A 22,212-nucleotide genomic window follows, 5' to 3' on the forward strand; every position below is an offset into this window, starting at 1 on the left:
CGAGATAACAGGCCAGACACATCTATAGTCCTCCACAGAAAAACAGTGAGATAATACAAGATATCACCGCACAAAGGAAGAGGTGACGAACCTGAGTTTATTATGCATCCTTATCATTCATGTATGAATATCTGATTGGCATCCACTGTGAATAGGTGGCTCGCATGGAGCAATCAGCGCACTGGGAATTAACTCATTCACAACTTCAGAGGACTCAGAGAAAACAAGAGAGTGAGTAGAACTTAATAGAGGATATATAATATCACCATCTAGTGGAGAAAATAAATAACAGCAGATTTTTCTTCACAGTTCACTGGACAGAATATTTCCACCCATCAGTAAACTACACTACAGCAGGGATTTCAGCTCTAAATATGTTACAGTCTGTCATCAGTCAGTATCTCAAAATTGTCTATATTGCTATAAAAGTGTAATATGTGCAGTGCGGGGGCGAGGCTCATCTGAGTACATTGTGACAACAGCAGCACAGCTAGCGCACATTTTTAAGAAAAGAAAAGCAAACGTAGTATGATAGGTCTACTACACATTGTGGTCTCCTGATCTGAAGATCTGATTTGTGCACAAGAGCCATCATCTAAAAGTATAATTTTCTCTTTCAGTGGGCTTTTCTTTACAGGGCTGAACAGTAAGTACTCTTATGTGACAGCTGTCCTTCAAAAATGCTGCTTCCAAGATGAGTGAAAGCAAACATCCACATACAAGACTACACTGCACAGCTACATCCTCACACCATACAACCTGATCCTCTGCAGTGGGTGATGTTTGCAAATTAAGTGCAGAAAGCAAAAGGAATAATGGAGAATTATTTATGAGCGAGCAGGTATCAGTTCATTGCCTTGTTCAAGATCTGGTGATGATCGACACTCAATTTCCAGGTATGAAAGGCTTTCTAGGGATGAGCAATGAAAGTTTATAGAGCCACAATTGTAAAGGGGAAAAATTGCAACCAAGAGTGGCTACATGATTTAAGAGCATTCAACTTAAATAAATTAAGAATCGCTGACATATAACATTGAAGCATCTAAAGCAAACATCTAAAGCAAAAAAAACACAAAACTTGCATCACAAACTGGGGCATAAAGTTTAAAAGAAGTCATCACTTACCAGGAAGTGGAAGACTAACAAAAGATGGTTTTGAGTTGCACTAAGGCAAACGAAGGATCTAGAGACGGCTCTTTCACCGCTCAACCTAGCGTAAACAGCATGGTGGATCGTAACCGTAGATGTGCTTCCAGCCTCCAGTTTGCCCCTTTTTTCCCCCCAATTTCTATGTGGGGAAACCATGTTGAACAAAAATATTAATCAGTATTTTTACATAGTTTAAAACAAACACACACACAACATTTAAATCTTGACCCATGTTAAGCACTACAGACTCAGGATCTCTCTTTGCAGTGTTGCTCAGGACTAAAGCTGAGACCAGAACTGACCCAACCCAACAAAACTTTTTGTTTAATTTCATTCATTGCTGACAGTTAGCTCGCAAGGCTAAATCAACACATAGGCTACACTCTCTTTCCGTCTTCTGGGCACTAGCCTACTCACTGAGCATTGCATATCCATTTGAGACAATATATGACATGCAAAGATGCAGATGACTGGCAGTGTCAGAGAGATGATTCCCATTTGAAGATAAGCAGAGCCTGAAGTTTTATGCATCAGACAGCAAAAATAATTCTGACTTAATGGGAGTGAACTACATCGCTGGAGTACCGCTTGGAAGAGTTCAACATTTTGGGAAATATATTTATTCACTGTCTTGTATAAAGTTAAACAGGAAATCGACACTTTTCATGCTTAGTTTAGCATTGCATTGCTTAGCTTATACTGGAAACGGAGGAGCCGTTTGAATGAAAGAAATCCACCTACTAGTAACTCTTAACATTTTGTTTGTTAAATCCATACAAAAACCAAAGAGCAAAAACAACAAGCTGTGGATTAAACAAGTGAGATAAAACGTGTTAACGACTGAGTTTTGGATGTGCTGGGAGCAGATTTTGTTTTTCTTTAGCAAGATTAGCTGTTTCCAAAGTAACCAGAGAGAATAACCATGACATTAAGGTTTTTGTGAACTTGATCTTCAGTATTTTTTAATGGAACTTTTGTTTTTATACAACCAGAGGTTTAAAAAGCTATTGATCAGCCTCTGATCACATTCATCTCTAAAAGACAAACACTCCAACTTCAGCAGAAATGATTTACTTTGTGGTGGAAAGACTTCAGCATCACTGCACAATTGGTAACGGGGTAGTGTAATGGGTACTACAGTAGGGGAAGAGAGGAAAACACTTGGCTGCTGTGCTGAATATGTAAATGTAATCAACCATCCAAAGATCATCATATGATCTGTCAGTGGAGCATGAGGTTTGGTGCTGCTGTAGGTCTTCATCAGCTAGAGAGAGAAATGCAAACAGTGGTTTAGACAGCTGTATTTATTATTCAGACATTTAGAATAATTATTCATCATATATCAGGTAACACAGTGTGGAGCTGCACAGGATGAAGTGGAAAGAAAAAAAAAAGTGTTATCAATCAGTCCTGGTTCTGATTCATGTGACAGCAATACAGTAAGTCATGTGAACACAACCGATAAATGCATTCAAATGTGTTCAATCATAATGATCTAGTGCACACTATAAATGCTTTCTGAGGCCTGAGCACATTTAAATTCATGTGAAGAATTCAAACTGGACCTCAGTGGGTGCCATCTCTAGTGAAACAGCGTAATAGCACTGTTGTTAGACCTTAACAGCAAACCATGTCAAGGTGGAGAGTGTGTACACACGTTAATCGTGAAAGTCAACACATCAATATTGCAGTGTCTGAACATGCAGATAATCTCTGTTTGTTCTGGTGATGAGGCAGACCACAGGAGGCAGATACACGCTTTGCTTTGCTTTGCTGTACGACACCACTTCAAGGATTGACTATGTTAATGCCACTGACTGATATGCCTAAGATGCTATGATACTGATGGAGAACGCACTGATGTTTTCATGACATTCTCAGCAGTTATAACATGGGAGATAATGAAGCACTTGGGCATATTAAACAGCTCTGCAGAGCGTTCTTTCGAATTTCAAGATAACTCCCAGTTACACTATTAGAGCAATCTCTATTAAAGCCTCCCGCCATAAAGGGAAAAAACAGATTCAAATAAATCATTAAATTCATAATGTAAGGCAGTCTGAGCAGAGCATCTGTCTACTTTGCATAATTTTGCTGCATTTTAATAGCTGTAAAAAACAAAACAAAAAAAAACAAAAAAAACATAGCATGCCATTCTTTTAGCCTACTTTATTAATTGGTACAACAGTTGACTATCTAATAATATTTCATATGATGGGTAGATTACACGTGTATAAAAACTATAGTGACACTGTGCCTGTGTTATTGCTGCCGCCTGTCTTGTATCTACTGCATGTTCATTGTAAGTGGAACTTGTGTCGTCATTCGGCCGTTAAGTGTCGCTTTTCAGCAATAAAAAAGGAAATTAAAATTTTAAAAACACACAACAAAAAAACCCTGAATTAAAAGTTCAATCAAGGAATTATCTACATGACCTAATTGGTAGTAGTAACATTATGTGAAAACAGTTCAAAAGGAAACATTTTTTACATGCCTTTGCTGTCTTAAATATATGAAAAACTGTTCCCTTAATCAGATTAACTATCAAATGTAACAAATAATCATTGTATCAATCATACTCGTCAATAATAATCTATGTGTCTTTGAAGCAAAATAAAAAACTAGCTAAATTTCAAGAGAAATCTAATTGATAATCAATACTACACGTAGCTGACCTTGGATCAGATTTCTACTCCCTTCCTCGCTTTCACTAATGGAGCTGGTGGTTACAGTCTGATCCCAGGTCGGTGTTCTCTGCGTGCCGCCAGCCGGTGACCACGTGTCTCTGTCCGGCCTGCCAGCGGACCATGTGGAGCAGCAAGATGGCGGCGCGGTGGAGGGGGAAAGACGGGGATTTAAATGCCGACAACAGCGACTTTCTGCTCAGCAACACCCATAATGAGGTACCGGTTTCCTCACTTTAGCTGGTTTTGCATCGAAATAACCGCACGCGGGCAGGTTCCGGTGGTTTAATAGGAAGTGCTTCGCCGGCGCGTAAGGCCACATGTGCCGAGAGCGACACGTGGCTTAAACAGGCTAGTAGTACTACTGAGGCGGTGAGCAGGGTGGTGGCTCATCTGACCCATTAGCCTGCTATTTGGACCATGTCGGCACGGAAACAGCTTAATGATTAGTTAATGCATATCGTTAGTTTTCCGTTCATGTCGAACACCACCGCTTTTATAAAGATTAAGCATGTGAAAGCTGACGGGGAAACCGGTTAGTTTTCTCGGGAGTACGAGATGTTCCGATACGGCTGCACCGTCACCACTCCTGCTATCTACTCTGTACACTTCACTTCTTTTTATATGATTCAGTACTGCTCACTTTACCCTCTTCTTTTGCTGTCTCAAGCTTAATCTTAAATTGTCTCCTGACTGGCAACAGCATAAACTGTCTTGCTGCAATTTAAAAACCCCAAAATGTCCAGTTACAGCAGAACAGGCCGTCAGAGCTCTGGATCCTACGTCCCAGAGCTGGTGTTGAGGTTGTGACCCGCCTTTAAGGCCTCTTGTCCCCTCAGTCTGCTACTGCCCTGCAAACTTCTGGTCTAATAAAACTTTACAAACTCACTGACAGACTGATTTTAGACTGAGGCCTCACTCTGCAAACATTTTGTAGAGAAAATCTTGGCACTTCGACAGTGTCACTCTTCCTGCTGCTCTTTATATATACAGACGTTCCTATGGGTTCATATTAAGGAATTAACACACTGAAACAGTTGTGTTTATTTTATCAAATGTTCAGTTGTTTAAATACAAACAGAACTACTACAATTAATCGATTAATTGATCAGAGACTATTTTGATAATCAAATATTTGTCATTTTCAAGCTAAAAAATCAAACATTTGCTGTTTCTCAAATGTCAGGATTTGATACTTTTCTTTGTCTTACATGATAGTAATATAATGTTTAGATTTTGGATTGTTGGTCAGACAAGACATGACATCTGAAGACATCACCATGGGCAGGCGTCTTTTGCTATTTTCTCACATTTTATAGATAAAATGAATAATCGTGAAACAAACAGATGATAATGAAAATCATCGTTACCTGGCGACAGGTATACAGCAAACATCAATACCACACACCTTAGTATTTATAGCTGAAGCTCTTCTGCAGTGCTTGTCCCCACAGGCCTTTAACATACACAAAACTCAACAATAAAATGTGCATAGAAACAATTATAAAATAACCATAAAACCTTAACAGTGCACTGGTGTTACAGTATTGCAGTTGCAGATTTATGTTCAGATAGGTCTGCAGCTGTTTAAAGTGTGGTAGGGCTGAAAGGAGAAGTGGATTGATGGAAAATTCAAACCAATTAATCATTTAAGTCCCTTTTTAAGCAAAAATGCCAAAAGTTCACTGGTTCCAAAACTGAATATCTTTGGGATTTGGACTGTCAGTATGACGAACCATGACATTTAGATATGTCAGCTCGGGCTTTATGAGATTTTGATCTGTATTTTTACTGTCTTTGGGCAGGCCATTGACCAAATGCCTTATCAAGAAAATAAAGAAGAAAAATCATTAGTTGCAGTAAGGTTTTATTCTTTTTTTTTAATCCTGTTTTTAACCATTTTATCTTGTAGTTAGATAGAGTTCTTTCTACAAAAGTATATGTAGTGTAGCTCATTGGCAGCGTCTGAAACATGGATTAAGCCTCAGCTTTCCCTCGATGTTTTTTCATGGCTGTATTTTCGGTTTTGTCAGAACAAGCAGCTCTTCCTGTTTATGCTGAGAAAGTTAATTTTGAGTTTAATGCCTCCTGTGCCTCAGTTCCTGTTCACACCCAGAGGAAGGAGAGTATTGTAAAATTGCAGGAGGTAGAAATAGTCCGGATTGGTGTGCGTGCACATTTACACAACATGGGATTAATATAGTTTTTCTGCTTGTCTGTGTCCCTGCAGTTGGTCCTGAGCAGAGGTGATGTTGAAGGTGTGAACATGGACGCACAGTCCTGTACCGATCACTCCATCTTGGCCATTTTTGAGGACTCTACAGTCGCATCAGAGGTCAGTGTTCAAGCTTATGAATCTGAATGATTGCACATCATCACACTCAAAAGCTATTGTGAGGAGCATCCCTGCAAGTGTCTACATCTCAGACATTTATTACATCCTTTTGCATGTCTCCGTGTCTGTGATCGTACGGTTTGTGACACTTGTGGTCGGCTCTACTTCACGGCCCAAAATATTTGAGTTGTAGGATTTGACAGATGAATCAATAAATGTGGACACTGCTGTGTCTTTTCAGGGTAAGAGTGGAGTGGAGGAAGAGAGTGAGACCCTGCTGTCGGCCCTGTCTGAGATGCTCGACAGTGTGGAGGATGACGACGGGTCTCCCTTTGATGTTCTACCAGACACTAAGTTCCTGAACCACCCACAGTGCAGGGACAACTCAGTGGTGGGTTCATACACTGCAGCAGCAAACAGAACGGCTTATCTGCTGACTTCACATGTTCATTCATGTTCATTACACTGAAAAGATACAACAACTTATTGAATGTGCCTGGTGAAAGCCATTTTGCTGTATGATAACGTCCATAGATATGAGTCACATGCACTTTAACAAACTGCACGTGCTGAATTGAGTTGAAAAAAGTGAAGTTCTTTCAAAATGTGTAGTTCCATTATTCATTTTTCTGCTTCCCAAAGATTAAACACTGAAGATCTGAACCATTCTTTCCTTTTCTCTTTAGGCAATTTCACTTAGTGACAGACTGAGGCCAAGACCCAAATCACCAAATGTAACATTCACTATAAAGAGGGATGAAGAGAAGGAAAAGGACAACAGAAGCGAGAGAGGCAGCCTCCCACAGCTGTTCACACAACAAACTCAAACATTGTTTCAATCCAAAACTAAGAAAGCAGAGAATGAAGTCGAAGTCTTCACCTCGACTTCTCTCGTCAACCTGGTCCGGCTCATGCACTCCTACTGTCTGGAGCTGCATGTTGAGGAGGGAGATGAACCGGGGAAAAACCACACATTATTCTCCCAGGAGGAGGTGTGGAGGTATGAGAGGCCCACCGAAGAGAGCGATGAAGAGATAAATGTCGTATCTGATGATGAGGAACCTGTGAAAAAGACAAAGGGGGAAGAAGAGGGAGATGAAAAAAGAGATGATGGTAAACTCCTGAAGAGTGTGTTGCTGAATGGAAACTGCCCCAGAGCACCACCATGCAGAGAGAAGAAAAGAGTGAGCTTTGGCCCCGTTCAAGTGGCTTCATTTAACCAATCAGTGAAAAAGGCACTGAACGAGAAAAATCTAACAAGTGAGACTGTGCCAGCTCCACTGACCAGCACAAAGGCACTTGGAAACCCAGCTGGGTCAGCACTTGAACCCCAGACAACACCGTCCTCAGGAATGAACAGCAACTTGTCTGATGCTCTGCCGTCTAAAGGTGAGACAAAGGTCAAATCACTCAGCCTCCAACAGTACAGACAGCTGCGCCAGAAGAGACAGCCCCTGGTGGAGAAACAGGGGAACTACACAACCAAGTGGCCCTCTGTTTCGGAGCCCCCCAAGGAGTTGCCCCCCATCCTCTGTTCACAGGGACATAGACAAAATAGCTGCGAACCAAAGACAGCACACCCCTGTTCAAACCATACCGGAGTCAGTACTGATCATCTCCATAAGCCTAGTTCCAAGACTGCATCCCATCGTGCCTCTCCACCACAGAGGCCTAGTCCCTCAAAGGCAAAATCATCCACTCATCTACGCTGCAGCGGACTGAAGCGCCCAAGAACCGAATACAAAACCATCTCACCTGCTTGTCCTCTGCCAGACGTCACTACTAACCCAAGCGTGAATGCGCCTGAAAGCAAAAACAGTCCAGTAAAGAAGCTGACGTTGCTTAGTAGCGATCCCCCAAATCCTGTCCTCGTCCCCCTGCCACTCAGCCAAACAACGTCACCGTCCACCGCCCACTCCTCATCAAAGTCTAAAGTGGAGTTCATCAGCATAGACTCCAACCTCCAGAGCACCACCCACTCAGAAGATATCCAACATGAATCCTCAGCAGCATCTCCTCAAAGACAGACATCCTCCTCCGAGCCAAAGCCCCACGTGGTGTCAGTAAACCAGGACGGCGCCGCCCTGCTTCAGGAAATGAAAAACAAGTTTACCGAGATAGCGTCAGATGTCTACTCTAGATCTCCCACACTTTGTCCTGCCCCAACACGACCTGAATCTGCCTCAGAGTTCAATAAACCACAGCCACAAAAATACAGTGCGAGCCCAACAGAAGGAACCGAGCTGGAACCAAAGCTTCCTCAGTCAGCAGGTCCGGATCCAGTGGGGCGTATAAAGTGTCCCTCCTCAACGCCATGCTCTACTCAGCCACCTTCTCCCGTAGATGCTCCAGAGGTTCCCCCAAGTATATGTTCTCCGCAGGAACCACCACCCTCTCTTCAGGTTGGCTGTGGAGGGCAGACTGCGACATCTGACTCTGGTAAAACATAGAGATGTAAAATCTGACATAATAAAGGCAGTGAAGCTGATTTATTGAGTTAATGTTACTCTTGTTGTTCCACTTCAGGGATTGAAGCGCCTGATCTGACCAGCCTGCTGGAACAGTTTGAGGAAACACAAGGTGAGTGCTGAGACTCCTGATACACTGTTAATTTGGATGTGGACATCTGGTCTTTGTATAACCTCTTTTTATTCTTCCTGCTGCAGCCAAAGAGGAGAGAGTCAGCGATCGCGACCTCATCAGTGCTGCTCCACCTTCAAACCCACAAACAGACGGACACATGGCGCTGGACAGAAATCAGCCCGCAGGATCAGAAAAGACCTGCGGATTACCGCCGACCCCGTCCTCTGTGGAACCGGTCGAACGTTTAGGCATTTCAGAATCAGCCGGGACCCTGAAAACCCTCAGGGAGCCCGTGGACATCCCCGAGCCCCTGGGCACTGAAATCATCCTCAGCACTCAGCAAGAGCAGCCTGCAAGACGCAAAAATCCCCCATCCAAGGCCATTCAGATCATCGACCCCCGGCCTCTACCGTCCAAGAAGACTCACATCAGCCCTTCAGAGCCCCCCGCTGCTCACACCTCTCCTCACATGTTCTCATCTGTATCCTGCGATCACGATTACTGTGGGCCTGTGGATCATTCACTTACAAGTGCTACTGAGCGTAGCAGAGCTAAGCCCTCTTTACTCAAGGATTTTTCTAAACTTACTAATGAATTTCAAGTGGCTTCTCTCGACTCAAGTGCTGCTGCTGAACGGAAAACACAGACCTTGACAGGACATACAAAGTCTGAGTCGCAGCATCACTCGGAGCAACCCAGGACCAGATCAGAGACGAACCCACCCGCGGACAAAGCTCTGCAGCTTTCGGGCTGCCGTGCTGCCACAGGAGATGTTGGTGGAAGCGAGGACAAAACAGCCCCCTGCACTCTCCCCACACCTCCACCCAGCCCTCCTGTCAGGGGGAGGCAGAAGAGGAGATACCGGAGGGGATCCCCTCATTCTGACTCCAGCTCCAGCTCTCGTTGCTCCTCCTCTTCGTCTTCCTCCTCCAGCTCTGCGTCTCGCTCTCCAAAAAGACAGAAGTAATTATCTTCTGTTCAACATGCTCAGTATTACTTTCCATTTGTCCTCTTTGTGCATCAGTCCCGATTCTCAATTTGTCCGTCTTGCAGGCTCCATCGCAGGCGTTCAGAGAGCAGCTCGTGTTCATCGTCCCCCTGTCGCTCTATTTCCCGCTCCCCACCTCGGCGCTACAGGCTGTCCTACTCCAGATCGAGATGCAGCAGGTCAAGATCCAGATCTTGGTCCCAGTCCAGGTCTCCATCCAGATCCCGATCACCATCCCCACGGATTTGCCAAAGGCAGTGGACAGATGTTTACAGGTTAGTTAATGTTGGGGTTCTTTTGGGGGAATTTGATAAAAAAAAGATGATCAAATGTAGGTGTTTGTTTAAATGTCAGTTTCCCTTGCGTCTCTCTTTGGCTTTAATGGGTTTAAGAGTGTAACCTCAGTCTCTCTATTTTTCCCATCTTCGTGACTACAGCAGCAGAGAGTCCAGGAAGCTCAGGAGGGAGCACGAGATAAGGATTCAGAAACTTAAAGCCATAGTGAGTAAAAAGATCACAACGTGTCAGCTGATGTTGTTGTGGCTTTTTCAAGATGAGTAATGAGCGGTGAGTAATTGTAAAAATCCTCTCAAACAGGATGAGCGCAGGGTGGTGTACGTCGGACGCATCCGCAGTTCTATGACACACGATGAACTGAGAGAGCGCTTCACTCAGTTCGGAGATGTTGAGTGTGTGTCGCTGCACTTCAGAGACAGAGGGTACGTATGTAGCATTGAAAATATGTTTTTTTGTTTTGTATTTATGGTTCACTTGTGTGTTTTTTTTGTTTGTTTGTTTGTTTGTTTTCTTACATTATTTATCACGATATCAGTATTGACATTCTGCACCTTTGGTTCCCATAGCGACCACTACGGCTTTGTCACTTTCTACAACATGGAAGATGCTTTCGCTGCTATTGATAATGGCGGAAAACTACGGAAGCCTGATGAGCTGCCGTTTGACATCTGCTTCGGTGGTAGACGACAGTTCTGCAATTCAAACTACTCTGATCTAGGTGAGACTGACAAACCACAAACAATGTATATCACTATGCTGAAGGAAACATTTCCCCTCATTTGAGACAGGTGAGACCACTTTGCAAACCTGTTGAAGCCCTGTCACCGTGATCTTTGCAAGCTGCACCAGAGGAACCGTAATATAATTCCTGGTGCATGAAGTGAAGCAGTGCTGCACTGGCTTCGCATTCTTCATGTCACTTTTCTATCCCCTCCATACTGCACATGCAGCGTCAAGGACCAAATAAACACCTTTAAATAGCTTTCAGTGTAATTCAGTCCACATCAGCAAAACCGCAAAGTATCACCTCAGAACGTATCATGGAGTTGAGTAGGGCCGCCACTAACGACTATCTTCCTATCGATTAATCTTTCGTCTATTTTCCAGATTACACCGGCCTCTCAGGCTGCAGACAAACAACTGAAAACATAGCTTTTCTAGATGCTTGTTGAACATATGGTTTGATAAAGTACTTGCTGGTCTTGTACTTTTTATTACACACACAGCAAAGTTCAGTAGTAGTCGTCGTCAACTTGAGTAATCTTCGAGTTGTCTTTACTTCACCTGGTTTTGTGTCCACTGCAGCCTCTAATCGTGTGGTGGTCAGTGTTGACACTGTTGATGGCATCAGTCAGTTCAATCGATTTACGGATGCATCAATGAACAATATTAATGTTGACGATGTTTTCAGTGCCATCATCATTGAGGCTTAATCGCGGCAGTCCTAGAGTTGAACACTTCCTCATTCTAATGTTGAAGTCACTGAATGTAACACTGAGCCTGTAAATGTCGCTCTCTTCCTCAGATGCGAACAGAGATGCAGACCCGCCTCCTCCCAAGAGCAGGTTTGAGGACCTGGACTTTGATTCGTTGCTGAAACAGGCCCAGAGAGGATTAAAGAGGTAGCAGAGCGCCGACCTGGATGTGGCAACCACAGAGTTTTTTATTTACTTCACAAACCTCAGAGCTTTTTGCTCACACTTATGTAGCAAACCTTTGTATGTTAGTGGGTTTTTTTTTTTTTCATGTTTTCACTGTACTATGCATGCAGTTTTTATGTGTGCAGTAAATATGAATGAATATGTAGCACTCTCAAATTGAAAACATGTTATTAATGGAACTGTTAAAAGATTTTTGTTGCATTCCATAACACTGATAAAGTTTTGTATATGTAAAAAAAATAAATAAATGCTGATCATTGCGATGAACTGACAGCTGCAAGTAAACACAAGTGTATTTGGTTTATTTTGAGTGAAATGTTCACGGCAGACGTTTTGACATGTCATTGAAGGAAGAGCACAGGTGTAACTGATCACTCATTAACTGTCCCTGTGAGCCAGTGGGGGCTGAGGAACTAGGACACCTGCTTGGAGTGCAACCATGATTAATTAGTTATTGGTCAAACCTGTTTTTGACAAACCGTCCCCGTCCACTGCTGCACCAGGTCTGACCTACAAGCCGGTTCTGCTTTAAGCTCTGTATCTTGTTAGTCTCATCCGGTTTGTCTTCTGGAAGTCCCTGGGCTTTTGCTGTCTTAGAATCTGAAAACATCAAGCCAGTTTGGTCTGTAGGCCCCCAATCTTAAAGTCAGTCTCATACATTATTTTTCTTTTATCTGAATTGTCTGTCTGTCTGTCTGTCTCTCTCTCTCTCTCTCTCTCTCTCTCTCTCTCTCTCTCTCTCTCTCTCTCTCTCTCTCCGACTCTTTGTAGGCTGTTTTTATCTGCTGTCTTCAGATCTTCAGCAGCCTCATTCCCATCCCTTACAGAGTCAGCAACTTCATTAATGCTCACCACATCATGTGCTGTGGAAGTTTAAAGACCGTCCTGTAAGACATCAAAGCTGTGACATAAAATGTGGATTTTAATAGAGCATATCCAACATTTCAACATATTTTTCTGCCTCGGATAACTTTGTTAGGTTATGTTTTAACTTCCCTACTCTCTCAATAGACCTTTCTTGTGGCATACTTAATGAATTGTTGGTGTAACCAATAACATTAATTGCACTCCAATTAAAGTGTTCCACTTCCAGGGCCCTATTATGTCTCTAACCAGACATAAAAGTTATTAGATCACTGAGGGTTTTGAGTAGGAGCCACTTTATCATATAATTGCCATTTTAGCAATTACAAATTTAAATTACCTTTATCATAAAAAACTGTGAAGCCTAACCAGCACAGATGCCATTTGTAATGCAACACTGGATAAAGAAGTAAACGAGCTCAGATGTATCAAGGATATGGAGTTCAAGATAAGCCAACATGCTGCCTTCACTTGACTTTGACGTCTTAGCTTCACCGTGCTAAAATGTGCAGTTTGACACTAAGATGGTTTCACATTCATCTGCTGAAGGGTTCTCTGTGGCCACTGAGTTTAATGTGTATTTAACAGCATGATTTTGTGGCATTGCAACTATTTTGGAAGTCAGTGTGCAACTTTGAACTTGAAACCTTCAGTGTTCATACACTAAAAAATATTTTTTTTAATGAACAACATTTGCATATTCATTCATTTGGGATTATTCAAAGAGAGAGAGAAAGTAGATATGATTTAAATAATGACATAATTTAATTTTTTTTATGGAGAAAAGCAATTCATGCAAAAATTATTATTCCAAGTCTTAAAACATGACCAGAGTGGCTCTTTCAGCTGATGATGTTAACGTTTTTAAGGAGAACTTGTTCATTTTAAGGCTTTATTTTTGAAGTAATAGGCATCGGCAAATTTTGCATAGCACAGGTGTAATAGACAACATTAATAATGGTACAGACCCATAATTCCTCAGTTGCTAAACAGATTGTCAGCTCTCTATAAACTCACTAACTTGCATGCCTGCCTTTACATCAATCACTGTCCAAATTGTTGGTGCCTAATTTATCAGTCACAAATACTGATACAAATACTGCCGAATAATGTCGCACAGGTCATGAGGCCATATCCCATTTACAGAGCAATCAGAAAGTGTTCAGACCGTTTTGTTATGTTGCAGCCACATGCTAAAATAACAAAAAAACTAATTTCCCCCTCATCAGTCTACACTCAATACCAAAATGACAAACTGAAAACAGAATTTTAGAATTTTTTGCAGATTTTTAAAAAAGAAGAAACTGGAAAATCACATTGAGATAAGTATTCAAACACTTTGCTATGACACTTGAAATTTAGCTCAAATGCCTCCTGTTTCTCTTGATCATCTTTGAGATGTTTGTTCACCTTGATTGGAGCCCACCTGTGGTAAATTCAACTGATTGGACATGATTTGGAAAGGCACACACCTGTCTATATAAGGTCTCACAGCTGACAACGTATATCAGAGCCATGAGGTCAGAGGAGTCACCTGCAGATCATAGAGACAGGCTTGTGTCAGAGGCAAAGATCTGGGGAAGGATACAGAAACATTTCTGCTTCATTGAAGGTTCCCATGACTGCAATGGACTCTACATCATTCCCATATGGAAGAACTTTGGGAAAACCAGGACTCTTCCTAGAGCTGGCTGCCCGGCCAAACTCTGGGGTGAGAGGCCCTAGTAAGAGAGGTGACGAGGAACCTGATGATACGTCTCCCGTGTCTTTCTTCAGCTCTGCTGTGACGAGGAGCACTACAGGAAGTCATGCTAGGTGCCATCACTCGGCACAATGATTCCCCTCTGTGTCAACAGAAGAGACACCTGACAGAATGTTTCTACCTTTTTATAAAGGACATAATGCTGTACTGATAGTGTGTCACATCTGTTATCAGATTATTCTGATCTCTCAAAGTTTATGCTGCTCTATAAAAATATTCACCTGAGTGATATAATTACCACTATTGTACAGTGTATAACCAGACCACTGTCTATCTATGGGTCTATTTTCAGTCTATTTCTTGTAGTCCTTTTTAGACTTTTCAATAAGAAATGTCAACAACCACAATCCATACAGGGTTCTGGTCCAGGGGCCCCTGATCTCTTGGGACCCGGGGCCAGGTGCCCTGTAGTCGCACTCAGTAATCCATCAATGGCTATAAATGAGTGTTATTTTGACTGGTTTGTGTTTTCAGGTGAAGTGTCCCTTTAAGCCACAGGGACACTGTCCCTTTAAGACGTTCACCCGGTAGTCAACACGTTCAACCAACGTGCCTGTGAATCTGAGTTGAACTTCAGTCATCACAAAACAAGAGCTGCTTCTCTGAGGATTTACAGTTGTAGACTTTAGATCATGGTAGCATCATGTTGTGCAACGCTGCCGCTGTTTAAACCTGGCTGGTGTGCGCAAGCGTGAGAGGACGGTGCAATAAAAGTGAATCAAATTAAAGGCTGGCGTACAAAGCCATGACTGACAATAGGGCTGTGTCAGAGCCGGAGCTGCTGTGTGAACATTAGGAAACAGGACGAAGCGACAGACATTCAACCACTCAACATTAAACTTCACACTAAACCATGTCGAAACCGAGCAGTGCGAAGAGCCAGGCCCAGACTGGGACGAGGGGGTTCATCAGTGGAGTAGTGGAAGGTGAGCAGACTGGGTCCAGGGGCCCAAACTCGACTATCGATCCCAGAGGTGTCCCTGCTACAGTACAGCTCCATGACTCATAATGTAAAGGTCCACATGCTGCGAACTCCAGATTTTCTCTCCTGGAACTACATCTCGGATTATATATTGATCACCTCTGGTAAGGTGACACTATTTTGGTGTATAACTTGACCTTTGCTTGTTGCAGGTTTTTATGGGCGACCCTGGACAATGGAGCAAAGGACCGAGCTGTTTAAAAGGTATGTGAACTCCCACTCTGAATGAGGAGCATGGGTGGAAATGGTGAACATGTACTGTGGAGCCTAAAAATGGCTGATGTTTATGATATGCTCACCTTCATTTGGTTTCAGGAACCGACTACTGATCTGCGGAACAGTCAACAACACATAAACAATATTTAGCACACATGGATTAATTTGTTCTACTTACTGATGTCTCCTGATCCTGTGGGCTCAGTTTCATTCTCACTTTTTTTTTTTTTTAAACACTGCGATCTACTCACTGGCCCTTTTGATCATATATTGCTGGTGTTGGGATTCACAGGGAACAGAAGTGGGGTTTGAACACGTACCTGTACGCCCCCAAGGATGACTACAAACACAGGATGTACTGGCGAGACCTTTACTCTGCTGAGGAGGCCGGTGAGTCTCACCTCTTCATGTGTCCACACCGTTCACACTGAAATCACACATTTCATTTGTTTTTTTTGTATAATTATCATTTCCCTACTAGTTTCTTACATCTTCCAAATGTAAAAATCCATTGTTTCTTTATAATTTATCTTATCAGGACACACTGTGGTTGTTAGTGTGTCTGGGATCCACCATCCAGTTAACCAGATAAACAGGGTGTCCAACTAAAAACACACTCGGCTCAGGCTGTATTTAGATCTTGAAGAACATCAGTGTCCTTGTTTACAATTGTGCCAAATTGCAGCTGCAAATGAAACCAAAGCAACAAATTAAAATACTTAATGAAGACTCATGGGAGTGTTGTCCTTTTTATTATCAGTGTCTCACCAAAGTCCCATCCTGAGTCATCATTATCTCCTGAGAGACAGTTTGACGCCTCTCTGTTGGTTGGCTGCCTGGATGTTATCAGTAATGTTTCAGATTGAAGGGCAGTGATGATAATTTGAAGTTTGACCTATTTAAAAACTATCATGTCAAAACAACTCAGCGGACCATCAGTTTGTATGTCAAATCTGGTGCTGTTATGGCCATTTTTATGATTCTAAGCATCAAGCTAAAATGTCCTACAGAGGTGCATGTTAGCTGGGAGCTCATCATCAAATGGCACTTCTTCTCCCATCCCTTGTTCTCCTCCTCCCAGAACAACTCATGGCCCTGATATCAGCAGCTAAACGGCACGACGTCGAGTTCATCTATGCAATCTCGCCCGGTCTGGATATCACTTTTTCCAACCCCAAAGAGGTTGCGGCCCTGAACAGGAAACTGGATCAGGTAGGACTTTGTATGCGGAGAAGAAGGGTGGCGCACAAGAGATAATTTAATGTCGGCTGTATTTAGCTTTATGGCTCTCTGAGGGTTTGTTTGGACGCCACATTACTTTTTATGAAACATGCAGCAGTAAAATAGAAACGTTTGACGTACAGGAAGTAGGTCAACATGCAACTGATGGTGCTGACACTGCTGCAGGTAATGGGCTTAATTCCAGGTGGACTAGCTCTTTTGAATAAAGTCTCTAGCAGGTGAAGCAAATATTTAAACTCTATCTGACCTTGTTGTATTACTCATTTATCTGTATATCAGGGTTTTTTTTGCGTTATTGTTAAAATTTCAACTCGGTCTTAGAAATGCTGATCACCTGTTCGTGCCTGTTTGTTCGGCAGGTCAGGGGGTTCGGCTGCAGGTCCTTCTCTTTGCTGTTTGATGACATTGAGACTGAGATGTGTCCAGCTGATAAACAGGCATTCAGCTCCTTCGCCCACGCTCAGGTGGCCGTCACTAATGAGGTGTACCAGCACCTGGGAGAACCTGAGACCTTCCTCTTCTGCCCTACAGGTCAGACAGCAGGGCGGCATGAAAGTGACACTGGAAAGCTCATAAGATTTACAGTCAATTTAAGCGCAGCCACACAGTTAAAAGCATCTAAAGCTATGTTAAATCTGATTTGTTTTTCATTGTAAGTTTAGTTTTTTTTTTTCCCCATATTGTCACTGTTCTGTGTCTCCAGATTACTGTGCTGCATTCTGCACTCCCAGCGTGGCCCAGTCCTCCTACCTGCACACTGTGGGGGAGAAGCTGCTGCCTGGTATCGACATACTGTGGACTGGTGAGCTTACACTGAACCACAACCTCACAACCTAGGACTCCACTGGAGTAATCACTGGTACAGTTTGAGAATATATTTTCTATTTATTTCTTTCTTATTTAGGCCCAAAAGTGGTGTCCCACAAAATCTCAGTTGAGTCCATAGAGGAGGTGTCCTCTGTCCTAAAGAGGGCCCCAGTCATCTGGGACAATATCCACGCAAACGATTATGATCCCCAAAGACTTTTCCTTGGACCCTATAAGGTAAATACATGCCTGTCCACATTTACATTAATAAAAGATGGTTTTTTTCTAACATTTCCCAGATGTCAGAATGTGCCCTAGTCCTGAAATCTCTATCCTGAAATACTCAGTATTATCTTTTCCGAGCAGGATCGACCCACTGAGCTGATTCCCAAACTGAGAGGAGTGCTCACCAATCCCAACTGTGAGTTTTACCCAAACTTTGTGGCCATCCACACTTTGGCTACATGGTGCAAAGCAACCGCTGATGGAGGACCAAGAGATGTGGAGATGAGTGAGTGTCCAGTTTTTGTTTTGCATTTTGCCTTCCCTTCCAAACACAGAGGGATTAAGTTTCAAGTCTGAAAGTTGATTTTTGCACAGTACAAACCTGACAAGTCACTGCCTGAAATATCAGAGAAACAGACTAATCAGTCTTAAAATCTGTGGTGCACTTTGGAAAATGGTTGACACAGCAGAGTCTTCAAACGTCAGACTTTTATTCACAGAAGATTAAATGTTTAAATCTTTGATGCCTGACCTTTTTAATCTGGTGCTTGTCCATGGAGAATGATGCAAGGACAATTGTCTCTCTTACAGCTCATCTAAAACATCCCATTGGGTATTTCATAGAAGATGTGATGTTATATTTGTTTTTTTATTATTACTGTTATTATAGTTAATGTTATGGTGGGTTTTTTCCTTTTCCCAAGACGGGGACAGTTTGTTAAAGTTCTGTGGGTTTGCCTAAAGCTTAGCGGCACAATATGGGAGTGAAGGCAGCACACTGTCTGACTGTCCCTGACCTTCATCACCAGGCGACGAGGAGCAGGACCCCTGCTACAGTCCCCAGAAAGCTCTGATCCTGGCCCTCAATGACTGGCTGCAGGAGTTCCTGAGCACAGATCAACCAGGAGGTAGTCTTCACCTCTCGTTTAACAGTTTAATGTATTGTTACCATTATATGCTGGAGCAGTGCGAGAATCACATTGAGACGGTTTGTCGGTGCCTTCCTCATCCTTCCAGGCCCGTGTCGTCCTCCAGCTCGTCTCAAGAAAGAGCCGTCAGATGAGGAGCCCATGCAGACAGACATGGCTGAAAGCTATGTTCCTGGACCCGGGGAGAACCCACTGTACACAGCAGAGCCTCTGACCCTGGACGACCTGAAGCTGCTGTCGGACCTCTTCTTCCTGCCATATGAGCACGGGCCCACCGCCAGGACCATGCTGCAGGAGCTGGACTGGCTCAAGAACAACAGCTGTGCTGCTACTGCAGAGACAGACAAGGTTGTGTGTGTGTGTGTGTGTGTGTGGTTTTTCCAAATACAGCTCATTCTGCAGGCGTGTTGTGCTTTAACACAGCTCATGGTGTTTTTCAGACAGCAGAGTGGTGCTCAAGAGCGCAGCAGTTTGATGACATGTGCGAAGCAGTGGTGCAGATGTTTAACCGCCTGTCAAACGCCCCGAACCGCAGCATCCTGTACGACCTCTACAACTACATCTGTGACATTAAGAGTGGAGTCGGTCTGGCTCGTGCCTATGTGAAAACACTAGGTGAGAAAATCGAAATCTTCCAATGATGGTAAAACCAAAAAAAAAAAGCTGCTTTGGATACAGTTTAGTGAGAAGAGTTTATTACATTTCTTAGATAACACAGGACTTCCTCTCATATCTAGTTCCACTACATATCATGATGCAGATGAAAGCTACTGGCCTGAACAATGACAGAAATGATCATAGCTGTAATGTAAAGAGAAAGATGTAAATAATTATGCATTAAAGCCTGTAAATTGTGGCCTTAAACCTGCACCATATATTTCATTTTGCTACATTTTTAAATTCAAATTACATTTCTGAAGTTAGCTGCCACTATAACCTTTTCAAGACCAATGCCTTTAATTAGACACATTCCTGAGCTTTTATCACGACTCCCATGAAAACTCAACACGGGGAACATAAACGGCCACAGTAACATTGGGAGTGTTACATGTTGTGCTGCAGGCGGAAGCGGGGATGCATGAGATTGTAATGATGTGATCTCGAAAAACAAAATAGTTACAATGATCATGCAAAATGAGCAAGAAACAAAAGGTGATGGATATTCTCACTCACTTTCACTTAGTGGTTACAGGTCACTGGCTGCCAAATGTTTGTACTCAGATAACAAGCCGACTGTAGCTTTAAATGTTTTATTGTTTTTGTTTTCCACAGGAGGGCAGGGTCAACCCTCCGCCCAGCTTATGAACGATGATCCTGAACCCTGGGGCTTCAGAGGAGGACTGTCTGGAGAGTTCCAGGTAATTTAACAATGCCGTGTCTACAGACAAAGACATATTTAAAATGTTTTTTGTTTTTTTTGATTAGTTGTACTAAATCTATCATTTTCCCACTTAATGTGCTGTGGTAATTGCTATTAATAGGGCAATGCATCTGGTAAATATAATTTTGTTCTCATCTGTGAATTATTAATGTTGCTCTAATGAATATACTGCATTACAGAGAATGCTGCCTGGACACGGAAACAGGGACCTGTTCAGATATCCTCCCATGACAGCAGTGTATTGCATACGGCCATACTGCCCTGAGGACAAGGTAAAGACGGCAGATCCTCAGACAATGATGCAGTTTGGTTAAAATTCAGTAGTGATTCTGCACAGTATTGTTTCCTGTCTTAGATGGAGGTGCAGCGGATTTTTGGGGAGATGCAGACGGCGGGAGAGGGCAAAGTCCCCATGATGACGCAGCCTCCACTTATCTGTGATAGGTAACCAGGAATGAATTACTCTGCTCCTGAGAATTTTATGCTTTGATATGATCTTAACATCCCCTCTGTCCCACTGCAGCCTGTCAGCAGGGGAAATCTCCCCCTCCCCTCAGTGTGCTTTTGTCCTGGAGGATGAGATTGGGACGTGTGGTTACGCGCTGGCACTCATTAATGCCAAACCAGCTGCAGCCAAGATTCAGGTGATCAAAACGCAAGATTTGTTTTCCAGTCTGAGATGATGATGATGATGATGATAAGATGCAATGTTATTTTATTGTATGTTATCTTCTACCTCCAGAGGGCAACAAGTGACGCAGTGTTTGAAGAATTCCCTTCTTTGATCACTATACAAGTGCTGCCCCGGGTCACTGATCCCTCTCCGGCCAAAAGTATGATTGGTCAGCTGTTGTCCTCCATCAGGAGCAGTGGTAGGTGCACACTGCCTTTTGATTAATCAGAGATGCACCTCATGAAACAGGCTTGCAACTTCAGTCATTCACAAACTCAGGTTTAATAGACTGCATATTCTCCAGGAGGAGGAGCTGTGCAGCCAGTGTCACAACAGTGCTTCGCACCAGTTTTCTTTTTATAGGACAGGAAAGTCACTGCAGTGTAAGTGTATACTTGCAAGAAACTCGCTGACCCGAGTTAAAAGTTTGGACTGGACTTTCGATTCACTTGAATGACAGTGTGTCCAAACTTTACAATAGATGTGCTGGTATTGTTCCAGACAAAGAAAGTAATAACTGCTGAAAATTTAATACTAAAATAGCTCGGAGTGGAAGCTTCAGTTTTTCTTTTATTTCTTCAATACCAACCATGTGGGACTCTTCTTAACTAAGAGGACAGTCCTGGATGGCTGAGCGGTGTTACTTCTGTATTCTTCCCAGAATTTAGCAGAAAAGTTGTAGTAAACAAAACATCTTACAATGTATTGGTTTAAAATAAAGAGAGAAAACTGCTCTGCTGCACCTGTAACTTGCAGGTAGGCATGTGATAAAGGCATGTGGCCTGTAGATGGCATACCAACCTATACACATGTAAATTTGCAGATCACTGATGTTGTATGACTTTGTTCCAGTGACAATGAAAGTTGTTTTTCTTTATCGCCTAAAGGTTTGAACAATATTTTACCCAAAACAGATTTAAATACCAAACACCGTCTTGGTTTTCCCTTCAGGTTCCAGAGGAGCATTCTGTGAGTTGAGGCAGAGCGATCGGAGGATGCTCGACTTTTACACTAAACTGGGCTCCTTCAAACCCATCAAAGTGGCTGGTATACCTCAAGACATCCTCGCCATGGCAACAGGCCTGTGAACAAGATTACTCACAAATATTTTCCTCAGGTTTGAACTGTTGTGTGAAGAATCACCAAGTTTGCTGCATGTTGAACTGATCCAGCCAATCTGTCTTGTCATTTGTCAGTTCATATCAGATAATCTGTAATTTACCAGCCATCACAATGAACCAGTCTCCCCCTGTGAAGCTGTGACATTAGTCAATGAAACGCTTAATGAAATTTGTGTAACAAACTACTGTATGATTAAAAGTGTGATGCGAAACTGTTGAATTTTTAGACATGAAAACTGTATAGTGATTATTTTTTTTAGATAAAATTGTTTAACAATAAAAATGTTAATAGCATCTGATTTGTTGCACAAAC

General features: G+C 42.7%; 2 protein-coding genes and 1 long non-coding RNA gene across 4 annotated transcripts; 2 read left to right on the plus strand and 1 right to left on the minus strand.

Annotated features, from left to right (window-relative positions):
• Window positions 1-2,121: 2,121 nt before the first annotated feature.
• LOC147818212 (uncharacterized) lies at window positions 2,122-3,963 on the minus strand. The gene is made up of 2 exons (XR_015438203.1): window positions 3,825-3,963; window positions 2,122-2,413 (listed from the first exon to the last, which is right to left on the minus strand). It is a non-coding gene; the product is annotated as an uncharacterized LOC147818212 (long non-coding RNA).
• Window positions 3,951-11,987, plus strand: LOC111666717 (uncharacterized). Of its 2 annotated transcripts, none has more exons than XM_023422152.2 (11): window positions 3,951-4,052; window positions 6,064-6,168; window positions 6,410-6,559; window positions 6,855-8,607; window positions 8,695-8,748; window positions 8,835-9,714; window positions 9,805-10,014; window positions 10,177-10,240; window positions 10,337-10,458; window positions 10,603-10,754; window positions 11,562-11,987. In XM_023422152.2, the coding sequence occupies exons 1-11, from the start codon at window positions 3,957-3,959 to the stop codon at window positions 11,660-11,662; spliced, it is 3,687 nt and encodes a 1,228-aa protein (XP_023277920.1). In that variant the 5' UTR covers window positions 3,951-3,956; the 3' UTR covers window positions 11,663-11,987. The 2 variants fall into 2 exon arrangements, with proteins under 2 accessions (XP_023277920.1, XP_087034315.1); XM_087178189.1 differs by having other exon boundaries at window positions 10,180-10,240.
• A 2,881-nt stretch (window positions 11,988-14,868) lies between these two features.
• Window positions 14,869-22,193, plus strand: ogal (O-GlcNAcase like). Its single transcript, XM_023422101.2, has 17 exons — window positions 14,869-15,249; window positions 15,458-15,509; window positions 15,814-15,911; window positions 16,603-16,733; window positions 17,123-17,294; window positions 17,467-17,565; window positions 17,668-17,807; window positions 17,937-18,081; window positions 18,605-18,703; window positions 18,813-19,072; window positions 19,165-19,339; window positions 19,997-20,082; window positions 20,285-20,377; window positions 20,461-20,549; window positions 20,629-20,749; window positions 20,848-20,977; window positions 21,730-22,193. Exons 1-17 carry the CDS (start codon window positions 15,177-15,179, stop codon window positions 21,864-21,866), a joined length of 2,100 nt encoding a protein of 699 aa, XP_023277869.1. The 5' UTR covers window positions 14,869-15,176; the 3' UTR covers window positions 21,867-22,193.
• Window positions 22,194-22,212: the final 19 nt, after the last annotated feature.

The sequence above is a fragment of the Seriola lalandi genome, unplaced genomic scaffold (assembly GCF_002814215.2).
Source record: "Seriola lalandi dorsalis isolate HSWRI2012SDOR001 ecotype SW California unplaced genomic scaffold, Sedor1 jcf7180002054678, whole genome shotgun sequence".
NCBI classification, from domain to species: Eukaryota; Metazoa; Chordata; class Actinopteri; order Carangiformes; family Carangidae; genus Seriola; species Seriola lalandi.